The sequence below is a fragment of the Limulus polyphemus genome, unplaced genomic scaffold (genome assembly GCF_000517525.1).
Source record: "Limulus polyphemus unplaced genomic scaffold, Limulus_polyphemus-2.1.2 Scaffold2584, whole genome shotgun sequence".
In the NCBI taxonomy this organism is placed as follows: Eukaryota; Metazoa; Arthropoda; class Merostomata; order Xiphosura; family Limulidae; genus Limulus; species Limulus polyphemus.
The window spans coordinates 111908-130784 of record NW_013668194.1 but is presented as its reverse complement, the minus strand read 5'-3'; the positions used below and the strand labels follow the sequence as shown (position 1 = coordinate 130784).

Sequence of the window (18877 nt, the reverse complement as noted above, 5' to 3'; positions counted from 1 at the left end):
AGCTGTATGCCTGGTATTTGCGATTGCGTAACATAAAATATGAAACATATTCATCTCAGTTGTATATATAGTAAATCTCATATCATATGCATGAACAACTGATTGTACTTCATTTTCTTATTACATCCACTCTTATTATTTCAGGAAAGACAATAACAGCATTTTATTCAAACAAGCTTTGAAGGTCCCAAGCAGGGTCTTAATCCAGTAAAGGAGTGAGGGGGGGGAAAATACTTCACTGTCAAACCATTACTACACTTAGTGCTACACACGTAGCGTGGACAGGTATCTTATTAAGTTGATGATATCACCATGTGAATAATGAAACTATTTACTAACAGAAAGCGTGGTATTTTTCCTCGCCTGTCGGGCAACTCTCCAAGCATATCAGGCAATTTTGCGACCTTTGTAAGTAATTAATTGCTATACCTTTAAGATGAATAAACATTTTTACTCAGTGATTGTCTATTGCCCTACTGAATAAACAGATAATCTAAATTTCTAGTCGTTTGAAATGCTATTGTTTTAGTATTTACTAATTTGTCAGTTGTCTATTTCACTAAGTAGAATTCTTACACATGTAAGAAAAGCCATACCTGTTCGGCAAAATGAACTGACGCTCCACCAATTCTCACACCCAAGTTACGCTCTAGTCCGTAGATGTAAGATACAGTTAAGTGTATATGTATATATATATATATGTACAGTCGTAAATCTCAGACGCTATGTTAAGAACAGGCCTAGATAACCATACATGCCTATAAAATTTAAGACTAGTTTACATAAGAACCACAACAGTTTTATCAGTAAAATAGCTCATGAACAGTCATAGATGACCATCCATGCCTATAAAACTTAGACTACTTTACGTAAGAACCACCACAGTTTGTCGGTAAAATAACTCTCTTGGATCACACACACACACAAACAGCTTAATCCGATTTTTATTTGATGCAATGTTAATTAAATATAGTTAAATGTTTCTAGTGGTGAACAGTTGCAAACCTGATCGTTATTGTTTGTTTGTAATTATACACAATGGGCTATCTGTACTCTGCCCACCACGGGTATCGAAACCCGGATTCTAGCGTTGTAAGTCCGCAGAAATTCCGCTGTGCCACTGGGGGCCATGATCGTTATTACAACTCTACATTTATTGATTCCAACTCAAACAACAAAAATAGAATGGCTATGAATATTTACTACAACGATATACTTCAGAGAAGGAATTTAGAAGAATGTGGAAAAGAAAAATCTGTTGCCTAGTGTGACTTTAACTCCAATAATAGGTCTAAAAGTATATTAATTTATTACTTGTAGCATTTTAACAGCTCGGAACTCCGCAAAGGCCTGCGTGCCTATACGCATTATCAAGGGCTTAAATGATATTTGAATATTTAAAACCTGAAAGGAAACGGAGAAATAATGTGTATTCTTCTTTAAACTTAAGGGTTGGTGTATTTTGGTTTTATTGTATTGCGCACATTTCAGACTGAAAATATCATAAGACTGGCACAAAAATAAAAACGTCTGTTCATATGTTCCTTCAATAAAAATGTTCCCTGTCAAGTTTACCAACGTGACGCATCACACAGCGTTGCTTTGTATCCCTGGAACTATTTAGAATGTACTTATATTGATCATTAACTATAACTACAACAGATACGACGGCAAAAAATGGAGAATTAATTTAAAGCATTTTTTTTTCGTGAATCAAGATCAATAATAATAATCAAGAATTTATTTGTATTGGATAATGTGTTATAGGAAATTATCAAACATCCACACTTCCTGTTGAGGAATGAAGGGCTGTTGTTTTATAACATAACAAAGGGGTGAGTGGATGGATCACATAAGTTCGTGACTGTGGTTTAATAAAAAAAAACGGCCTCATTGGCTCAGCGGCAAGCTTCAGGGTATAACTCCGCGTTTGATCCCTGCGGTGGACAAGGCGCAGATAGTCCATTGTGTAGGTTTCCGATGAAAAATAAAATTAACACATCCATTACGATCTTAATTCCAGTAAGAAGTGTGAATAATACCAGAGATCATGAATCCGACTGATATAATTATCAAACACAACAGTAATAACACGAGGTAAACGGTTAAGAAAACTACAGACCATGTCAAAATAAATCAATTATTTTTCATTTGGATACTGAAATATACACACGTATATATTCGGAATAAGTTGACCTGAGATTTATTCAGTCAGTGTTTCACTGGCAGGATATATTTTACTTTAAAAACTTGGATCATTTTGTCTCTGAAAATGTTTACTTCATTATAACGACAAGTGTTGTTACTCATGTATCCAGATATTTAGTTGTTGTTTGTACAGTAAAAACAATCAGTTTTGTTACCCAAACTGTAATATTTTAAATGATCAAACAAAACCTACATCGTCACTATATCTTGGTTAATTAGTAGGTTGCCTTATCTTTATCCAAACAGTTGTATGGTTGGAATCACTTATTATAAAAACACCAAACGCTCTTGTGTTTTCAAAATTTCGCGCAGCCATCCTGGTTTTCCAGTATCAAAATGCCGATTTATTCATTCTATTTTCAAGCCACAGGAGTAAACTTACTGGAGTTACCGAACAACATAAGCAGAGGCACCAGAACCGGGGGTGTTACATATTTTACTTATATAGCAACTGTAAATTATATTAATTTTGTGGGGCATGCCCCCAGACTAGGCCCGGTGGTTAAGACACTCAACTCGCAATCTGAGAGTCGCGGGTTCGAAACCCTGTCACACCAAACATGCTCGCCCTTTCAGCCGTGTGGGCGTTATAATGTGACGGTCAATCCCACTATTCGTTGATAAAAGAGTAGCCCAAGAGTTGGCGGTGGGTGGTGATGACTAGTTGCCTTCCCTCTAGTCGTACACTGCTAAATTAGGGACGGCTAGCGCAGATAGCCCTCGTGTAGCTTTGCGCGAAATTTAAAAACAAACAAGCCCCCAGACCTCCCTAGATTGAGCCGTCTTTGGCAGCACGGGAGCTGCTTTTGACAGCCCCTTATACTTTCCATCTCTCATTGTAAAATCTGCATGTCTAACCAATCCCCCCCACTTTGCAACTTCTTCCTACACCACTGATAATAACTTACTCAACGCTCCCCTTTTTTTTTCACATCATTGTAACAGTCAGTGACCACAACAGAAAGGATGAAACCTTAAACGCAATTGCCAAATTAATCGTAGATGATAAAACAGTTAAAATCAGCAGTTACAATAACTGTAACTCCATCTTCCGTTTTATAAATACAGTAAATATATTGTCAGCTAGATAAATGCGTTACACATCCGTGTAACTTATCACACCATATATTCTTTGCATTAAAACGAGAGAAAGCAAAAACATCCACACGAAGCTTATAGTTTCTCAATAATTTACAAACTGTAAATCTACAACGGCGAAACATTACTTTTACTTTACATTTTGGAGATACTCTTATATTTATTCATTAAAATGTAACTTTAAAATAGCATTTCTGTACTAGATACACTCTTCATCACGTTACTTACATTACCGATTTCATTTTCCACTTATAAACGGGTTTTATAGGAAATGGTTCCCTAACCACAAGTTTTTTGCTTCTTAAAATTCTAGAGAAACGCTACTCTTTCTGTCCAACTGATTTTATGGGAAACACGTACAAACACAATGACAACACCGAATTCACAATAAAACATACTGGGTTTTTGTTTATGTATAAACCGCAAATATAGGGCCATGCATGGTACTTCCACAACAGCCAATCAATCAAGTACAAAATATAAATGTATTTATTTAATTTTAAATTTGCTAATTAAAATCCCTGCGATCTTCTTTAGTAAGAAACTTAAGTTTGAAGGAAAACATGTCACTGATTATTATTACTGTATTTTTAGCTAGAGTTACATGGGTTACAGATATGCATAGTTGATATTTAACTACACTACATCTATCTACTCTCATGAGACGTGTCTCCTTCTAGTGAATGGGTTGTATCCCTTGTTTCCGTTAACACTGCAATAATCAATCATTATTCCACTGGAGTTCTTCGTTCTTATAAGTGTAATTTGTTTGAAAAAAAAAAATATATATATATAAAGTTATCAGATTCTACTCAGTTAGCGTTAAGTATAAAAACTTTATAAGATCAAGTAATTTAGTTTGTCATGGTTAGTAGCCTACACCATTACCTAAATTTATTTATTAATTCCTTTTGTTTTTGTTACTAGACACCAATTACTAAACAATTAAAAACATTTAAGTTAATTTGTAAAGAAAATATTTTCCATCCATAAGATAAGATGATGCTTGATGAAGAAAATAACATCATATGTAATAGCAAGAGTTCCTCAATGATGATTCATTGCCATCTAATTATTACATATTATATACATGGTATTGATATACCTGTATGACATTGTCTTTATTCGTTTATAAGCTACTGCATAAATCAGTTGAATTTTGATCTATATGGTTAGTTTACTTTTTGATCAGTTCTTTTCAATAAATGCTAGCAGAAATTTTATATATACCTCATCAACCTCCTATCTCCATTAATATCAAAAAAACATACAGGCATAATATACAACATCCAGGTAAAGTTATGACATCAAAACTTAAATTTTATAATAAATGGACTGTTTAAAACTTGTATGTATCTTAAAGTTTATCATAAACTACAAAAAAAGTCAGAATGAAACTCCTTTTATTCTACCCATAAGTAGAAGAGTGAAATCCATCTACATCACAATGATTCAATCGTACATATCTCTAATCATCAGCAGAAAGTTTACAGGTTTCCAACAATGGGTAAATTATCCTATTTAAAGATTTGGAACCAAAATCGACTTGTATAGGGTAAATTTATTTATAGCTTTCTAAACAACTAATATCCAACAAGTGAAAGAGTTATGAATGTATGCAAAAGATCACCAGTTTGTTCAAACTTACTGTGGGAACATTACATAATAAAAAGTGGGTTTACCAATTATTCGTAAGCTAAACTGGATCATTTTCCCTCTGACATTTTTTTTCTTGGGAAGAGGTAAAAGATAGGGAGGTAGTAAAAAAATAAATCAATATTAATTTGCATTTTATTATGGGTTAGACTTAAACCCAATTTTGGTAAGCAGAATACATATTAACACAATATGTGTGGCAGTTACTTAAATATTAACCTAATAACATACATTATTATAATTGGACATTCCAAAGAAAACAACACATTATTTACATTTTTTGGTCCCTAAATGTAGTACACATTTTTTACCTGGTGCATTTTTATAGTTTACTTTTACCTGTTACTTTCTAAGAGTATTTGGATTTCAATTTTAAAACTGTTTTTACATCTTTTCTTAACTATACTGACATCCACTGCTGATTTTGGTCAAAATAATTTTAATATTTTGTTTCTTTATTTTCAGATGAATTTTCTGAAAAGAAATAAGGAAGTAAACATTGCTGAAAACTGTTCTTATAACAAATTTTGATAAAAACTTTCATTTTATAAATGAGTATTTTACACCACAGAATTAAATTTTTAACATAAACTAACAAAGTTTAAATCATTTAACTCTCTAAGTAGTAATTGAACAAATTCTGTCTAGAGTTGTATATCATACTTTTCAATAGATCTGTGATATGCTGAGTTTGGGTTTTTGCTTTTCACAGGTATAAAAAAATCGAGAGTATTCACTTCTTTTATTTTTGCTCAAACTGAAAACGAATTTTATGTCTTCCAAACTCATTTAAATTTGAGTCACATTACACAACCATTCATTGCTTACTGTAAAATTTGGAAGACACTGTAAATGAATTAAAATTCTAAAAGTAAAATTAACTTTATCTAATTTATCTTAAATCACAAAAAAAAACAGTCATTTGCACCAAAATGTTCATTTTTTAATCCTACAGTCACCATTCTGAATAAAATCAAATCATATCAAACCCTGTGATAACTCCATTTTGTAAATCAGAAATATTTGATACCAACATTTTTTTTGTCTGTAACATTGTCCAGTATTTGACAAAATGAAATATAAACTAAATATGATATTAACAATCCTTTTGCAATTAGTTTATGCAAGAAGATATTCTCAAAGAAACAGTTTTGAAAAATAGTGTAAAAATATCTTGATAGCTCTTTTGCTTTCACATAACAGTTACATAAATAGATAGAAACATACAAGTAAACACTGTTCTACAAAAAATGGCAAAATGTATCTAAAATATTTACAAGTTTAAGCTCATGATCACTAATGATTTTGTACACAACATAGACATAAAAAACAATAGAAAAATGTTACAGGACCTGATTTAGCTATTCTTTAGTACTACCTTGTGTATTTTGTGAAAATAAACTTTTTGTGATGGAACAAAATGTATACTTTTAAAAATGTATATAAAACTGCAACAATTTATATAATATGCTTTAATCTAATGGATATATTAAATACTTAAGTATCAGTTATCAATGAATGGCATGGGAAATTTGTATGCAATACATGCAACTAAAATTAACTGGGAACTCTACGTTAGCAACTGTGACACTTCTGTATATATATATATTTAACTCACACATACATACACACCAGTGACATGGGGTTTAGACATAGACAAATAACTTCTATAGAGCAAAGTAAAGAAGAGTAAGCAAAATATTATGGTTATTGTCAAAACTGTGAACAGTTTTGGAAACCATGTTTTAAATATAACATCATTCTGTTCTTAAATAACCACTTAAAGTGGACCAGTCACTGATAGTGGATGAACTTTGTGATTAGAAATTACAATTGTGACTAGACTAATTACACTAACCAAATGTTATGTAATACAAAGGGAGTGTTGAAAGCTAACATAATATTTAAGATTAAATTTTAACATTTTTTAAATTATTATTTTAGTGAATTTTATTAATATTAAATGAAAATTTTTTTTTTATTGAAAGTTTTATTTAGACCAACATACTTTATGTTGTACAGAATTTTATGTTTTACAATTTTCAGGAAGTTACCAAGCATCAGTAATCAACATTACCTTTCATTATAACAGTTCCTCCTCTAAAAATATTCAGCACTTGTTACTGACTATATATAAGGTTTTTTGACAGTTAGCAAACTGGATTAACTAATGTTATAAAAATCATCCCTAGATCAGACCCCGTGTTATGTTTTCATTCACAGAGAATTGAGGTATTCTGAATCATTTTATAGAATGCTATTTTAAAATTGGAAGAAAGCAATTATATAACAATTGTTATAAAAACAGAAATGTTGCATATATCTTATATTATAAAAAACTGATATGGACATAAACATGCATCAAAAATGTTTACAACATGATGAAGAGATAATTGTGATGACAATAAATATGTCGCTGTAAGAGAAAAATGTTATTCCTGAGTATTAAGAGATCCACTCTCAATGTGTAATAACTATTTCTGAAGACAATCCAGATGGGACATGGAGAAGATGGTCACATCCGGTACCCTGTTTCTCACCAGACTAATCTGTTCAAGAAAAAACAACAATTCAAATTCTTAAGTGCATTTTACGAATCAGGTACAAATAATATTGGAAAAAAATGAAAACAGAGAGGAAAAAGGATATAAAAGACAAAGTATGGGAAATCAACCCCTTTATCATGTGATAGAGAACTGTACTAGCATACATAATCAAGTGTTGATAATTTACATTATGACTAGTTGCCATCTAGCCACTCAGAAAGTGTCATATAAAACCGACAAAAGTACAGGCAGTCATATCATGCTCATTAATAGTAATAGTGTGAATTCAGTAATGTCAATAAATGCAAGTGGACTTGAGTAGGACCACCATACTTACCATATCTCAAACTATGTGATTTCTTACTGTTTAGCCACATGAAAAAAAGTCTATTGTGGAAATTGAACTGAAGGAAGCAATTACTATCATAACCAACAAAATATGTCCTGAAACCCTCAGTGTATTTATAAACAATGGCAATATTATGATCACGACTGGTTATTTTCAATGGATCTGATGCTGAACATGTTATTAAACAAGAATAAACCCTTGAAGGTGTTTGATCACTTACTTGTCTTAAAGACCACTAAAATATCTTTTGTAATAACATTTGTATCTTTTTTTTTTAATGAAACTAAAATCCTCTTTTGTTAAAAACTTGTAATATAAAATAATAAATATTGCTACTATATCTAGTTTCTTAAAATAAAAGCAGATTTTATACAGAAGGGAGTTTGGTCATCATATTAAAAAAGGACTTGTTAACCAAATTCTAAAGTATCATCTCAATAATGTTATCAAAGGGTGTTTAACACAAAAGTATGAAACCCTATAACTCGAGTACTTTCAAAAGGTGGACCTTTCTTCTTCAAAAGCATGCACGCTATAGGGTTTCGTATTCTTGTGTTAAATTGAGTTCTTGAATCTACGTGTTTTCCTAACATCATGAATCAGAGGGTATTTGATGTTCATAATCAGAAAAACTAAACACGAACTTAGTTTCACTGGGTATAAAACAAGCATTTCATTAGCTGTAAAGCATTCTTAAAGTTCAATTTTATCTAAAAATTGTAAAACAACATTACTATTTTTGTTTTTGACTGAAAATATAATCACTATTATGGCTATTTTATTTATATTACTATAACTTACTAGAACATCCTTTACTAAAGTATTGCCCTAACTTATCAAAACCAAAGAAAATTTCAAAAAGTAAACACATAACAAACTACATATATTTTACTCCGAAGTATTGTAGACAGTGTTTTATTGCCAACCTTTTTCTCTTACTATACACTGATTAAAACTGTTTAGGATGTCACTGATCTGACTGTTATGGGCAAGTAAAAATAGCTAATGTAATTGATACTTCTTTGCACATAGTTTATATTTTGTTGGGCAAAAATAAACAATTAATTAATTAACTTTCACAAATAAAAAGGTTGAAACAATGCAATCTTACTTGCTAATCATTCCTGTTTGAGGAAGATGTAAGATGTGTATTGAGCCACTTCACTGATCCAGTTTACTGTTTCATCTATTGTTATACAAGAAAGAGTGAAAGAGCAATGCAAGGTCACTTACTGATCATTCCTGTCTGAGAAAAATGCTAGGTGTGGTTTAAGCCATTTCACCGATCCAGTGTATTGTTTCATCTAGTCTACTGTTATACACAAAAGGGTGAAAAAGCAATGCAAGATAACTTACTGATCATTCTCATCTAAGGAAGATAGCAGGTGTATTTTAAGCTGTTTCATGATCCAGTTTACTGTTTCAACTATTGTTATACAAGATCATTTATTGGTCATTCCTGTCTAAGGAAGATGCTAGGTGTGTATTGGGCCATTTCACTGATCCAGTTTACTGTTTCATCTATTGTTATACAAGAAAGGGTGAAAGAGCAATGCAAGATCACTTACTGATCATTCCTGTCTAAGGAAGATGTCAGGTGTGTATTGGGCCACTTCACCGACCCAGTTTATTACTTCACTTTTTTCTGTAAGAAAAATCAAAATAACTTCAGGGCACCAAAAAATAAAGCCTGGTATTTGTCAAAACTGTACTGTATATACTTTTTCTTTTAAACATAATTAAACATCTTTGATTAGCATTTTGTTTCTTCCCTAACTTTTTTCAACCACTTCTTTTCGGAGTACAGGTGTAGCTGTATTTTATTGACATGAAAACATGCATTTCTGTTTAAGGATAACAGTTATTCCACTTATTTGATACATAATTTTGTTTAAATGTAAAACTAGTTCAAGACCAAAAAGATTCATACTTTTTCTTTCGTGTCCAAGAGTGATGCCTCTTCCGCTGCAAAAAAAAATTAAGTTTCAACAGTCTATGAATTTTTGAAAGTGCTAGTAGATAAAGCAAATTTAGATCTACATGAAAAATAATACAGTTTAGTACACCACAGATATGTTTTTGTATCATCACAGTGTTCTTAACAACGATAGCCATGTTTCTTTTTATATTTTACTGTCTTTTCACTTATATACATGAACAATTTAAGCAATTCATATCACTCAATACCACCCACTTTATTTCAATCTGTTCATTATCTCAACCAATGAGCATCTTGTACACTTTCCAATCTCTATAGTTAGATATCTAGTGGTTATTTCACTCTGAGAGTAATAATACCTGCACTTTAAAACTCTTTTATATTGTTTGTATATTTCAGAAATTCACACAAAGTTACACAAGGGCTATTTGAATGTGATAATTAAACATGGCAATATTGTCTGTAATAGGTAACATTTTTATGGCTTTCTTTTCTTAGTAATGGCTTGGTCATAAAATACTTTGTCTATCTATTTTAACAAAATCTTCATTGTATTTGATTCGTTTTGAGATTGTTCTTCTATTTTACCAGTTTAACTTATATTTTTAACTGCAAGTCCATTTTTTTTCTACTTGAAAATTGGCAAATGTAAATGTTTGGTTCCATCCATTCAATAACGGAAACTCATGATTTTTAGTGTTTGATAACAACTTAAACAGTTTTTGTTTTATTGTTCATATACTGGCTTAATTTTTGCATTTTACACAGCAGTTTCTATAATAAACACAAACAATACATGATCACTATCGAAACATGTATAATGCAGTTAAAACAAATTATCTGAAAAGTATTTTAAACAACTTAAACTTAATCATTTCCTAGACTTATATTAAAAAATACAAACATTAAACTGTTTAATTTTGTTTCACAAAAAACATAAACATGCCTGTAGCATAATACTACCAAAAACTATGTTTACAAAAAAAAAATAATTTATGTTCAGTCAACAACTAATTTTTAAGTCAGGTATAATACAAATTTTTCAATGTAAGAAAAATGATAGAAAAGTTATATTGCACAATTAGGTCATAAGATTCAAGGTGTTGTAGAAGAAAGAGAAAAATGTTTCTATCACATAGTCCAAGATGACATTTTAAAAAAGTTTGAGAAAGACAGAGTACAAAGTTTTTTCTGAATATGGTTTCTGTTGAATTGTTTAATTCTGCATGTCCACTTAAACAGAGCTAAAGTGATGGGAAATGCACATAGCTTTCTAATTTAGAGGCAATAAGTTTTATACAGTTAAGTTAAAAATTTCAGTTGTCTAATTGTTTATAGAACAATTACAAAATAATGAGAAACTACAAACACATAAAAAAATTAATAACAAACTGTACTGTTTTAAATACTAATGAAATGGTTTTTTTGGTTCAATCCATTTTACCTCAAAGGAATGACCTGATTGTTACCATGAAAAACACAGACCCTGACACAAGTGTTCATTCTCTTTTTTTGAAATATTAAGTACTTCAATAATAAGAGGTCCAAATACAGAAAGTGCTACAAAACCTAATCACCTGTTTTATATATATATATATATATATATATATATTGTATATGATTCCTTATACTAATTAAATAGCTTTCTTGTTTGTAAATAAACTTCTATTTTGGTAAATGTTCACTGAAAAAATTTTAAAAATCCCCAGAAAATTACAGTAGTTAGTATGTTGTATTAACAAAAATGTTATAAGATGTATCAACATTACCACCAGTTATATCTAAATAGAAGGATATTTAAATCACTATAAAGAAATTGTACTTACCCTTCTTTTTCGTACACCATTGCATATCTTTTGTGCGTGGTGGTTTTGGAACTGCCCTGGATAAATGGTAAACTGATACAATCTAAGTCTTTTCTCTGTTCCACAAGCTCCTCAATATTAGCATATTATATAAATTATAATAATGTAAAAAAAAAAAAAAAGACAAATCTGTTCATATTCCAAAAAATTAAGTTTTGATCTCATCAGTATATCCCAGCATTTATGAATATCATCATATAATAATTTAATTTAGAATTTATATCAGAAACTACAAAAATTATACCTGCATTTAAACATAAACATTTTAGACTACAGGATCTAGTAAGCTCAATCAGGAAAAAAAAGAAATTCATATCATCTTCATTGTTTGTTATCAACAGTTACCACTCACTTTAAGTTACTAAAAGGTACATTTAAAAATACATACTGCTATTCAATCGCATGACCACCATCAATGAACGAATCACTATGGTTGTTCTATATGAGACAATTATTTATTGAATAAATAAATAAATAAAAATAGTCCAATATGTATTTTATGTCAAATGTAAAAATAAGTTTCAAAATAATCCTACAAAATATAAATTTTAAGCTCTTCAAAGAGCAAATAATATGGCTCACAATTCATAACTAACTTCTCATATTAATAGTAATAAAGTTGTTTTTTCATTTACTACAAGTCTCCTGACACTATGGAACATTTAAAACAGCTAAGAGCTTGGAGAATGATAACAGTACTATTAGTAACTTTTAAAACATTTTTTTTACAGTATAAAACTTTTAACTATGCTTACCAATTTATTATTTATCTGTTTCTTTGTGTTCTTCATGTACTTCATAGAATCAAATTTTTCACATTCTGTGATAAAATAAAACATCTTTAGTTATGTTACCAGAATATGTAATTTTACAGTAGAAACAAACATCTACTAATACTGTCCACTTCTTAGAATGTTTGTTAACAAATGATATTCTGAATGTCATAATAAAGACTCTTGAATTTTAAAGCCTTCACATGTGCAGGATAATAACCTAGAATACATTTGTCTGAACCCATGTGTATAAACTGAAGGTATGTAAAATATTAATAATTGCTCATAAATTACAGTTAACTTGCCAGTTTTCTGAACTAATTAATAACTTAAAGTGAATAAAATAATGTAGTCAAAATTGGGTAAAGTTACTCTACAATAAGTATATTTCCACACCTTTTAACTGCAGAGAAATATATTGTTTTACAGAGACTAAGTTTGATTAATCCTTTAATGAGATAAATTTGCCTTAGAGGTGAGTATCATATGCTAATATAATGACATACTATGTGTTCAACTAACTGTATATTAAATACATTTACCTCAGTCATCATTAGTAAGTTATGATGAGGACATATTATTTCCAAAGGTGAATTTTTTGTCAAACATTCTATGATTTTTGTAGAAGAATCAAGTTAAAGAAAAAAATAATACAAATTGTTCAGCCACACAATAAGTGAAGTCCTAAATGAAATAATTTTTCTAAGCACATGTAAAAGAAAATGACATAGTGGTTATAAAAATCAACAAAACAAACTTGTATTTTTTCTACAATTGATGCTTATGTATCATATAATTTTAGTTTTTAATCATAAATCTGTATTAAACTTTCACCAAAAAAAAATATCAGGATGACCAAAATAGTCTGTATATTTTGAATAGAAAATTTAAACTGTTCACAAAACAATCCTGAATTTTTTTGAAATGGAGATTATTTAACATTACTATGTCAAAGTATACATATCATAACTCAAACATTTACAAACATCACATCATTCACTAATAGATTTCAATAAACCAACTGACAAAAACACTACAATAGTTTATTCAAACTGAGGACAGGGAACATACCATCAAGCTTAGTTAGACCACATTTCCTATATTTCATCAATTGTTCAATCTTTCTCTTCAGATCTTCTTCTTCTAGTTATAAAGACAATTAGACTAACGGTGAGTATTGGAAATCTCAGTTTCGGCAGCTGACACTTTAAGAATATTAATACAAGCATACGATTATATTTGTTGTATAATAACGTCAACAATATTTATATTTTTGAATTAGTAGATTATTTCATTAACTAAACTATCAGAAGTCCAAATCCATTTTTCTGTTTGAAAAAAACAACAACAACTAAATATTCTGAGGGATTGTTTCAGTACTATTTTAGTGGTAGCTTTTATTTCTCAACCTTCAACAAGATCATTGTTTATTTAGAAAAGGTTCTCTTTCATTATAATAAGAGGTGCCTATACATTATCAATAAAGATGCATTTATACTTCAGTGAAACAACAACAACAACAGTGTCTCCTCATTGGAAAACTAGTAATTACTGACTTACTCTGTATATTTTTCAAAAACTCACACCTTTCTGCACCACTTTGGAACTGACAGAACACTTTCACCTTCTCTTGAAATTCCCTTTAATAAATTTAAAGATAAATAATTTAGACACCAAAGCAATCAAATTTTACTGCTTTACTAGTTAACTCTAATTTTAAGTAAAATGTTTACTATTAATAGTTTATTATTCTAAATCAGTATTCTCCTGAGTTAACAATGTAGCAAAACTTTAGTTTTTTTCATTATATTTGGTGCTGGTGTTACTCACAGCCTAAATGGTCAGATAAAAAGTCCTTAAGGTTCAAGCATAGCCATAACTAAAACTACTGACCAAAAGAATGGCAATCAGTCTGTAGCACCCATCCACTTATATGTGGCTACTCTTAATTTAATAGTGGACGAAACTGTCAAGGACACAGCATCCCCACAGTTAAAAGTATGGACTCAAACCTCAATCCTTTTATCTGTAGCCCAATATGCTAACCATTAAGCTACACCTTGATCCCTTCACTAGACAATCTTTTAATTACACATCTCTAAAAAGAAATCTTTCTTCTTACTTTAGTAACAGAGATTCATAATAAATATAAATCAGTCCTTACTCTTTTTTATCGTACAGCCTTTTTTTGGGAGCACTGGATTTTGATTTGTTGAAAAACTCCCAAAATAGTCCATGTTCTCTAGCTGCTCTTTGTCTCCGATCTCTCTCTCTCAATCTACAGTTATATCCATCCAATTGTGCTAAACTTAAAGCTGAAACAGAATGGACTTGATAAAACATGGGAAAGCTTTCTTTCAAACTTTTCTATATCAAATAAAAAATCCATTATACATTGAGTCTACCAAAACCAACTTTCCATTTTAAGTACACTGAATTTCCTTTATGCAAAAAGTCCTGCTTGATTTGGTTTATGGTGTAATAGTTATAAATAGTTATTTATTGCAGCTTCATTTGAGTGAATGCAGCATCACCAGAATGTAAAGAAAAGTAAAGAGAAGATTGAATGATCACTTGCTGACTTACCTACATAAACCTCTTCTTCATCTTTATGGACGCATAAATTACAAACTAATGATTCTGCATTATTCTCATAGACCTAAAAACAAAACAAAGGTTAGAACAATGTAACAAACTTCATCTAACCAATCACGTATCAGTTTCAAAACTCTTATGACAATGAAAAATGTCTAGAAGTATATTAAGATACTTGCTAGCCTTAAAGAGTTCTATAAAGTTGCCTCTTCATATTTATTTGTTTGAAAAAATGGTAACACTTGAAAGATGTTCATCTAGAAGGTGACTTATAAAGTTATTCAAAAGATTTTGAGCCTAAGCCTCTCCTCAGGTGATGTTTATACTAACAAAAGTATATCAAAATGATACTTAAACAATAACAATAATGCATATATGTACCTAATGTAAAACATGGTATGGGTTGTTGTCATAGCTTAAAGCATTGTTGTAGAAAAAGAAATAAAGAATACTTTAAAAATACAAAGGAAAAATCTAATTTTTAAAATGCATAAAATCATTGAATAAAATTCTCAAACATGAATAAATGCAAAGTAAATTAGGTATAAAAATTAAAGAACTAGCATGAGAATGAAGAATTATTCCAGAAATGAAAACTCTTCATTGAAATCAGATGGAGAAAGGGTTCCTAGAGTAAATGAAGTGCTCATTCTTTGCTAATTTCACCAAATGTGGGCATTTTTATTTATAAGGATTAATGTAGGCAGTGATCAGTAGGTGCATTACTGAAGAGAAGAAACTGCATGCAAAACAGATACTAATGAGAAAAGTTATTTGTTTTAAATTGTTCTTCTTTGCAATATGAAATACTTAATTATTAAAGACTTTCCGATCACACTTAAACATGTGCAAATCTAGATTCAGGTCCAAAAAAATATACTTATACAAAAGTTCTTTAACAAATCTTATTACAAAATTGGTACGAAACTACAACAAATTTCGTAATGTAAAAGTTGACGTTTACTCTCCCTTTGATGGTAAACTAAATGACTATACTGTTGTTATTATCAGGAAGTACCCCAATTACTGAAGTGTAATGAAGATAAAATTGTTCAACAGAAATTATATTCCTCGAGTCTGTGGCAATGCAGTATCATACACTTATCTTTTAGTTTTAAACAAAATTCATCTGTTAAATAATGTGAAATGAATAGTGTTTTGGATAAATTAGTTTATGAAGTTCAAGAACAACAAGATGGTGTAGAAAAAAAAAGGTAACTGAAATGGTACTGATGATTTGTTGACTTTAGCAGGTAGGTATAAAAAAAATAGGCCAACTCTTGAAAATTCCTAAAAATTGAGAGAATTCTACAAAAAATATACATATTTGTCTCTGATCATTGACATAATTCAATTAAATAAAAGTATATTTCATATAGTTTTATTTCCCTTTTTTGGACTAGCCTGTACAAATGGTAAATTCTGTAGCTATAATAAACATAAGGCAGCTTGGTAATTAATAGTACTAGGCATATATGTTACATATAAAACACCACCACAACTAATAACATCCTAGAAAAAAAAAACAGTAAAAAACATCACCAATCGATATTATTACCAATGCTAAAAACATTTAAAAAAATCTTTAAACAGTTTACTCAGACATAGAATTACTTTCATATTTGAATGATTCATTCAAAACATTCTGTGAAATAATTTCACATAAGTTCATTTTAAAACAAAAAAAAATATATGAAAGTGTGTTATCCATGTAGAATAAAAATGTTGCATGGTCATTTTACACTAGTTGTTATCCTACATTGTTTCACACATAATGTTATTGTATTGTGAATTGTTTAAATGTTTATAAAAGTCACCTATTTATGTTTTGAAACTGATTAAATTCTCACCACTTCAAAATCGTCTCTCTTTGGTAGGTAACCCAATTCTCTCTGTTCTTGTAATGAAAGTTCCTCTGGAGGTAGCAAAATTTCATCTGATCAATAAAATAAAATAATTTGGACTAATAGTATTGCAAAAAAAAACAGCAGCAAGGTTAAAATATTTATGCTTATATTTTCTGGTGTATTTGAATTACTAATATCAACAATATAATATTAATGAAGCAGATACCAAGACTTACATATGTTTAAAGTTTCAAGTGAGATTTCACATTTTCCAGAAAATATAGCCTATCACACAACAACTCAATAACCAAATCCCTTCAAAAGATAATTATAAGACTCATACTTGCAGAGATTAAGAATAGAAAGGTATTTTGCACATGTGACTTGAAATAAATTTCAAGATAAGTAATAAATAAATTTGGTATACAAGCTTGATGAAAATCAAGATTCTCAAATAAAAAGAACTTGCCTATCAAAACTAGCATTTTGTTAGCTCCTACTTTCTATTTTTGTTCAGGGGATATCAATAAATTTAAAAATGTCCTTAAACCACCAATATATTAAAGGTGATTAGTTATTAACACTTGATTAAAAGTGTTTTGCATCAACATTTTATGTTGTTTTTGAAGGAGGAGGGGTTATTCTTTTTCTGATAAATAAATGAAATATTTAAACAAAGTGTAGGCTTAAACAAGAAGCCTCTTGCAAAAGAAGGGAGGTGTGAAAAGAGGATACCTCCCAATAGAAGCCAATCATTCAAGAAAAGAAATGATAATCCTAGGCCATGAAGATGGAGAGCAAAGGCCCTCCTGATACAAATGAATACAAAGGGGCCAGTGTTATGTCAAAAGGAAGAGCAAGAAATTGGAAGATGCAAATCTCATGAAAATGCAAAAAATATCTGAAGAATGGGGCAATAAGGAAGTGCAGGAAAGTGTCTGACACATTGACCATGGCCAACCACAGACTGGGTGAAAAAAGACCATAGATGGGGTCAGGGGAGGAGAAAAGGAAATGGGAAGATAAGCAAAGAGAAGAAGGGAGAAAACATGAAAAACATCTGTTGACAGAAACTGAAAACAATGGCTGGCAATGAAAAAGAGACAGGTGTCTGCAGGGCCTGACATGACAGACACTGACACAATGAGCGATGAACCAGACTTTGGATAGTGGAAGGACAAGAAAAAGAGGAAAGCCTTGAACCTGAAATGAGAAGAGTAGGAGTAGACTGATCAAAATGAGGAACAGGAGACAAAGGGCAAGTTCAAGAAAGAAAAAACCTAGAAAAATAACAAGGACCAAAGTTGTGCAACTTCAGTCCAGGTTTCCAGTGAAAAATTAACACCACTGAAGACTTTTGGGCAAAGAAAAGGAGCCCAATGAAGAGCACGTACAGAAAAAGGAGAAAGATGGACAGTAAAGAGGAATGCAATTCAACCCAATGAGTCCAAATAGCAAGGGAACTAAGTAAGGAGGAACAGAGAAGAAGAAGTGGAACAGGCTAAGCTGCCAAAGAGAAGTGAACAAACCTTGAGGCATGTGAGTGAGGAGCTGTTATAGAAACGATACAGAATAAACCCTAATAAAAGCAAAGGACGAAAGACAAGGTAACTCCAAAAATTGGGTGCATGGAGTAAAGAATGGACAATATTAAAAGACACAAGCAAAAGATAAGAAAAGGAACATACCTGAAAATTTAACTGGTGTATTTAAGTGTTTTACACTCACAAAAAAGAAACCTATCATTCTATAGGTATTTGAAGAACATGTAACATTTTGCTACAATTTAATTCTTCGTACTGTTAGCCAACACTGGGCAGCTTGTACATAATTGAATAAAAAGAGTTGTTTAAACATTTGTTTAACAACAAGTAAAAGCTTGGAATGGGTACACTGATGAGGAGTGGAATTATCTAAAACTAGTCTGGCTCACAGACACGCAACCCAGTGAAAGAATAGACCATTCCAAGCTTTTACTTGTTGTTAAACAAATGTTTAAAC

General features: G+C 30.5%; 1 protein-coding gene across 3 annotated transcripts in view; it reads right to left on the bottom strand.

Moving 5' to 3' along the window:
* Nucleotides 1-4691: 4691 nt before the first annotated feature.
* The window catches only part of LOC106467361 (transcriptional adapter 2-beta-like), a 30425-nt gene continuing 16239 nt past the window's right edge, over nt 4692-18877 (bottom strand). The window contains exons 8-17 of one of the 3 annotated variants that reach the window (XR_002612404.1): nt 16880-16965; nt 15021-15093; nt 14599-14749; nt 13995-14074; nt 13506-13577; nt 12417-12481; nt 11623-11694; nt 9788-9822; nt 9426-9502; nt 4692-7511 (exon numbers count right to left, since the gene is read on the bottom strand). Coding sequence is in view for 2 of the 3 variants with exons in the window: in XM_013927707.2 (XP_013783161.1) it covers nt 9429-9502; nt 9788-9822; nt 11623-11678; nt 12417-12481; nt 13506-13577; nt 13995-14074; nt 14599-14749; nt 15021-15093; nt 16880-16965 (692 nt within the window). In the remaining variant the exon portion in view is untranslated. The other 2 variants (XM_013927707.2, XM_022395524.1) reach the window with 2 other exon arrangements.